Below are 6,525 nucleotides of genomic sequence, written 5' to 3'. Positions count from 1 at the left end.
ATCAAAGCCTACCAATCCATTAATTCGGATCCTTGAAATTTAATTCAACGGCTAAAATCATTATAACTTTAAAAATGAGCCCATATTTTTAGCCGTTAAATCAAATTTTAAGGGCATTGATTAATTGATTGGTGGACCTTGATGGAAGAGATCTGGAAATGATCTCTCTTCGGATAACTTGTCTCTTCTAATTTCCTCAAATTTTCTTATAAAAAAAATTCCTCAGATTTTTTTTTCTCTTTGAATTCAAAATTGGATGCTTTGCATGCGAAGCAGGGAAGTCACGTAATTTTTTTTTTTTTTGACGGAGATAACTGGTGGCAAGTCACAGTTGTTATTCACTCCTTCTCAGGGCCTGAAAGACTCATAGAGTTATTTCAGCTTCCTCCTAGTAACAAGTCTGGCTTCCATACCAACAACGGGGTTCGAACCCAAGACTTTCAGTTTTTAATTTAAAAAAAAATATCGCAATCCATCATTTACCACTAAACCACCAAGTTGTAAGAAGTCACGTAATTGGTAATACCACAATAATAGAGTAGATTTTAGTTTCAGAAGATAATCAAGTGCTCCTCTTCTCCTGTGCACGGCACCAACATGGATCAATACCCTTGATCTTTGTGGGCCCGTTTCCAACTATTTTAATCAATCATTAACAAATCTACAACCGCAAACAAATAGGGTTAGCGTCACAGGGAAAATTAAGCACCCTTGTGTATTTTCTCACTCGGATTTGGGGCTTCCCACCCTCTTTCTTTCAGAACCCCATCTAACTATTGACAAAAACAAGGACCAAAAACCGATTCCTTTGCCTTTCTCCACTTTGGTTTCTAGTCACAATAAATATACTGCAATGACATTCAACGATTATATTTGATCAAATTAGTTAGATCCGTGTTGTTTCCCTAATACTCAGGTTCAAACACCTTACATTATAATTTAGATTAAATTAAACTATACCCGAATAATAAAAACTCATCACTTTGAAACCAATATCATTCAGAATACCTTCAAAATCGCCAATAAGAAGAAATAATTGACTTATATTATATTAATTATACCCATAAGTATAAACTCATCAATTATCCAAATTAAAAGATGTTTAAATTATTGTCACACCTCAAACCTTTTCTTTTTCTTTCTTTCAACCCTCAAAACGTTCATACAATCACATGTTTGACTCTGTATATGACAACATTCTGATTCAGCATTACTGTGTATGTGGCCCCCCCCGCCACACATCTGACGGCCAATAATCGAAAGACCGATGGGATTGTCTTTTGCAGTGTGGTTTTCTGTGACTAATTTTTGTTCGGCATATATTAAATTTAGGGTAATGTTATGTAGATTAAATTTGTAGAAAAAATTTTGTAAATTAAATAACATATAAGTTAAAGATTATGTTATTATTTAAGTGTTGATTAATGTGTTTATTTTTATTAATGACATATCATTTAGTTTGTAAATTTAGTTAATAAATTTAATTTACCTAACCCCGCTCTTAATTTTTTAACAATAAAATTTAAAAAAAATTAAATTTATAAATACGTATCAATCAATAACTAAGATGAGATAAACGCCATACCAAATATTTGATCTCGATGGGTTCACATGCATTCGCTGTATATAGTGTAGGGACCAATGAAAAGCCTAACTTTTAAGTTTTATGTCAGTCGAAAACATGGAAATTGACACCAATAATACAACTCGATCTCAATAATTTAATATGCTTCCAAAAAAATATATATGATTTAATTACGTGACAGCATGGTGCATGCGACGAATCCCAAATAAATTTCGCTCCCGCCAAGACAAGATATTTTTGTTTACGTTCGACACGGAGTCCGAGGAAAGTGTCATTTTTTTTCCCCGATTTACACGGAGTCCCTGGATTGCAAAATTCAAATTTGCATAACTCCTTCACGGTTAATCGTGACAGTTTTGTATATTTTGCTATAAATACCCCTCTCTGGATTTTCCTCCAATATTCGTGTCTAACTCTGCAATCGAATTGCGTTGTTGGTGTTGGGGTGTTCTTGTTTCACTCGAACTGTTCTTGTGGAGGTGTAGTTGGTGTTTTTGGTGAACTTTTTGCGGCGGAGGAAGAGCGAAGATGACGGTTGGGGCTGGGATTTCTGTGGAGGATGGGAACTTGGTGGTGTTGGGGAACAAAGTGTTGTCTGAGGTTCATGACAACGTTGTGGTTACTCCGGCATCTGGGGGTGCATTGACCAATGGTGCTTTCATCGGTGTCCAATCTGATCAGGTTGGTAGCCGCAGGGTCTTCCCGATTGGCAAACTTGAGTAAGTTCTTCTTCTTGTTTTTTCCTTAGTTATTTTTACCTTTTTAGTTGAGATTTTCGACGTGTTTATCGTTAAGTTAATGGCGAACTTGAGTACGTTTTTGTTTGTTTTCGCCTTTTAAATTGTGATTAGTGATGTGGGAAAGGTCATATTTTGGATTTGTGGCTTAATTATGTGTTAATGCAATTGGGAAATTTGAGTAAGTTCTTTTGTTTTCACGTTTTTAATTGCGATTTGTAGTGTGGGAAAGTGTCATAATTTGAATTTGTGGCTTAATTCTATGTTAATGTTGATGCAATTTTTAAACTTGAGTAAGTTTTAGGATCTTTTGTTTCAATTTTCTAATTGTGATTAATGATGTGGTTAAGTTTCATAATTTGGATTTGTGGCTCGAACCTATGTGAATCTTTGGTGTACTCGATTTTTGTGTGCAGGGGATTGCGTTTCATGTGCGTTTTCCGGTTTAAATTATGGTGGATGACACAGAGGATGGGCAATAGAGGCCAAGATGTTCCCTTTGAGACTCAGTTTTTGATTGTGGAAACAAAGGATGAGTCTCATTTTGGTGAAGGAAGCAAAGATGGGGCGGATCAGTCTGCAGCTTATACAGTTATCTTGCCGATTCTCGAAGGGGACTTCAGGGCTGTTCTTCAAGGAAATGAACTTAATGAGATTGAAATCTGCCTAGAAAGTGGTTAGGCAAAAGTCAAAAAGTTTTCAAATTTTTTCATATTTATTTTTGTTCTTTTAGAAGTAATTTTGGTTGGTTTTGAAACGGTTTTGTAGGAGATCCCGCTGCTGATGGATTTGAGGGTAGTCATTTGGTTTTCATTGGAGCCGGATCAGACCCATTCGATGTCATCACAGATTCTGTGAAGTAAGTTGAAGAGTTAATAAATTGCACGCTTGCTAATATGTTCTTTGATTTCTGCTCATGTCTTACTTTTAAGTTTTCAGATTAGTAAATGGTACAAAGGAATTAGATCGCCGTGCTTTTAGTTTAGGATGAACAAAGATATCGAATTTCTGATAGAGATTCTTCGTTGAAGTTGAAATTAAAATTGAATTAGGACTGTCACTCTTTCTTGACAACATTATTTGTGAATGGGGTTTTCGATTGACATAGTTGTAATGTTAACTATATACAGGACCGTGGAGAAACATTTGCAGACATTTTCTCATCGCGAGAGAAAGAAGGTAGCCTAATCTTTTCTTCAGTTCTTGCGGATTGAATTCACCTTTTCTTTTCCCTCAATTCGATCATCTCTAAATGAATTATGATATATGTTTCAGATGCCAGACATGTTGAACTGGTTTGGCTGGTGTACGTGGGATGCTTTCTACACCGATGTGACTTCAGAAGGCCTGAAGCAAGGACTGCAGAGGTACTGATTTTCTCGTTATGGATGCTTTTGAATACTTGACATTAGCATTACAGAGACAGTAACAAGTGTTTTTTGCAGCCTAGAAAGTGGTGGAGCCCCTCCAAAGTTTGTTATTCTTGATGACGGATGGCAGTCAGTCGACATGGATTCCTCTGGTGTTGGATACGACGCTGATAATGCAGCAAAGTGAGCACTTGGTCCAAAGTACTCTCATTTTCATGTTGTCTCACCTTACAAATTTCTTTATATTATTATTTCTGTTCTTTTCTTGCAGCTTTGCAAACAGGTTAACACATATAAAAGAGAACCACAAATTTCAGAAAGATGGTAAAGAGGGTCAGAGAGTAGAGGATCCTGCTTTGGGGCTTCGCCACATTGTTACCGAAATTAAGGAAAAACACGCTTTGAAGTAAGTCTTGATGTATTTTCCGGCATTTGGTTGTCACGACAATTTAGTTTTATCAGGAAGTAATTCTGTTTGTTTTTCAAACTTGCAGATATGCTTATGTGTGGCATGCCATAACTGGATATTGGGGCGGTGTTAGACCTGGTGTTGCTGAAATGGAACACTACGATTCAAAGTTGGCCTACCCAATTTCATCTCCAGGAGTTGAGTCTAATGAGGATTGTGATGCCTTGAAAAGTATTACAACAAATGGGCTCGGCCTTGTGAACCCCGAGAAAGTTTTCAACTTTTATGATGAACTGCACTCTTATCTCGCATCAGCTGGTATAGATGGAGTCAAAGTTGACGTTCAGAACATTCTTGAAACCCTCGGGGCAGGCCATGGTGGAAGGGTAAAACTTACGAGAAAATACCATCAAGCATTGGAAGCGTCTGTCGCTAGAAACTTTCCTGACAATGGAATTATTTCTTGTATGAGTCACAATACAGATGCTTTATACAGGTAAAAATCTCTTTCACGTTTATGCACGCAATATTACTGATTTCGTAAGACCTTGAATTTTTTGGTATGAATTCTCAACATTAACGATTTGGTATGACCTTGAATTTGCTAGTGTGAAGCGGACAGCTGTTATAAGGGCATCAGATGATTTCTGGCCTAGAGATCCAGCATCACACACAATTCATATCGCATCGGTTGCTTACAACACCGTTTTCCTTGGGGAGTTTATGCAGCCGGATTGGGATATGTTTCATGTAAGCAGCCAAACTCTGATATCTGATATCAGTTTGAAGTTCAAGTATTCTCCTATTTTGTTTTAGTTATTCAATTCTTATTTTCGATTTGTTCTGCATGTTAGAGCCTGCATCCAATGGCTGAATATCATGGAGCAGCTCGCGCGGTTGGAGGATGTGCAATTTATGTTAGGTATGGTATTTGTTTTTGTCTTTGTCAGCTTCTCCTTCTGATATGAAAATAATCAAACCAGAGACAAATTTATCTGGGCTACCTATTTATATATGATGCAGTGACAAGCCTGGGCAGCATGACTTCGATCTTCTGAGGAAGCTCGTACTTCCTGATGGATCTATCTTGAGGGCCAAACTTCCAGGAAGACCAACAAGGGATTGCTTATTTTCTGATCCTGCCCGAGATGGGAAAAGGTTCGTAAAAGGACATTAATGTTTTGTGGTTTTGTCTCTTCAAATGATGTGTGTTTCTAATCTAAATTATGGTATTACAGTCTTCTGAAGATATGGAATCTGAACGATGTTACTGGAGTTGTGGGGGTCTTCAATTGCCAGGGAGCTGGGTGGTGTAAGGTTGGAAAGAAGAACCTCATCCATGACCTGGAACCGGGCACAATTACCGGGGTTATTCGGGCTAAAGATGTTGATTATTTGCCCAAGGTCGCAGATGAGAAATGGTCTGGGGATGTTGTCGTATTTTCTCATCTTGGTGGTAAGTTTAGCATTTGATTTAGTTCGTGTAGTCGTTCGTGTAGTCTGTACGCTTTACTAGTACACCATACTGTCTAGAGTATTTAACATATTCATTGATTTAAATTTGCAGGAGAGGTGTCTTATCTTCCCAAGGATACATCCATGCCAATAACATTAAAATCCCGGGAATATGAAGTCTTCACAGTGGTTCCTGTCAAGGAACTGTCCAACAGCGTAAAATTTGCTCCTATAGGCCTAATCAAGATGTTCAACTCTGGGGGAGCCATAAAAGAATATGATGAACCTAACACAAGCACAACAGTTGTCGTGAAAGCTCGCGGATGTGGTCTATTCGGAGCCTACTCATCATCTCGACCCAAGAGGATAACTGTTGATTCGGGGGAAACTGAGTTTGGATATGAAGCCGAGTCTGGTTTACTCACCACTGATTTGAGAGTGCCAGAGAAAGAACTGCACATTTGGAACATCAGCATCGAGTTTTAAGGATTATAAATTATGAGTGTTGTTGTATTGGTGTTGTGTACGCCTTTAAAAGGAAATAGTGTACCTTGTCATCGTATTGATTAAAATTGGGAGGAAAATGCAGACTGCCATTTTGTCTGCGTCATGGCTTGTACTTTGTATTCATGAAATTCGGAGAGAAATGAAATGAAAGCTTCTATTTATTTAGTCATCGTATTGATGTTTTGCCCTGAACTCCGCCTATGTCTTACATGGCCGGTCCCAAGCCCGGATAAAGGAGGAGGGGGAGGGCGTCAGGTAGTCGACAGCCGGCACTCCATGATCACATCGAATCCTTATGAAAATGAATCCAGAACAAAATCGCGCTAAAGTTAGGGCGTCACCCGTAAGTGGCACGCTGTGTGGCCCGAGCACAGTGATAAGTGAGCAAGGGTCGCTGTATCTCCATCGGCACCCGGATGCAGTGTTAAATGAGCAAGGGGGCCATAGAAACTTCTTTTCGAA

At 38.3% G+C, this 6,525-nt stretch overlaps 1 protein-coding gene across 1 annotated transcript; it reads left to right on the top strand.

The window, feature by feature from the left end:
* Positions 1-1,784: 1,784 nt before the first annotated feature.
* LOC103416906 (probable galactinol--sucrose galactosyltransferase 1) lies at positions 1,785-6,228 on the top strand. The gene is made up of 13 exons (XM_008355111.4): positions 1,785-2,304; positions 2,739-2,998; positions 3,091-3,181; positions 3,453-3,501; positions 3,598-3,689; positions 3,768-3,875; positions 3,964-4,098; positions 4,187-4,597; positions 4,710-4,851; positions 4,956-5,023; positions 5,125-5,259; positions 5,340-5,557; positions 5,669-6,228. Exons 1-13 carry the CDS (start codon positions 2,114-2,116, stop codon positions 6,040-6,042), a joined length of 2,274 nt encoding a protein of 757 aa, XP_008353333.3. The 5' UTR covers positions 1,785-2,113; the 3' UTR covers positions 6,043-6,228.
* Positions 6,229-6,525: the final 297 nt, after the last annotated feature.

Source organism: Malus domestica, chromosome 03, assembly GCF_042453785.1.
Source record: "Malus domestica chromosome 03, GDT2T_hap1".
NCBI lineage: Eukaryota > Viridiplantae > Streptophyta > Magnoliopsida > Rosales > Rosaceae > Malus > Malus domestica.
The sequence above is the reverse complement of the archived record's forward strand: the minus strand, read 5'-3'. Positions and strand labels throughout refer to the sequence as shown.

What these genes read in the sequence shown, in the direction of transcription:
- LOC103416906 (XM_008355111.4), top strand. Translation starts at nt 2,114, where the DNA reads ATGACGGTTGGGGCTGGGATTTCTGTGGAGGATGGGAACTTGGTGGTG. An exon ending in TGAAATCTGCCTAGAAAGTG is followed by an intron (nt 2,999 to 3,090) that starts GTTAGGCAAAAG and finishes ACGGTTTTGTAG; the next exon opens with GAGATCCCGCTGCTGATGGA. An exon ending in CCTGCCCGAGATGGGAAAAG is followed by an intron (nt 5,260 to 5,339) that starts GTTCGTAAAAGG and finishes ATGGTATTACAG; the next exon opens with TCTTCTGAAGATATGGAATC.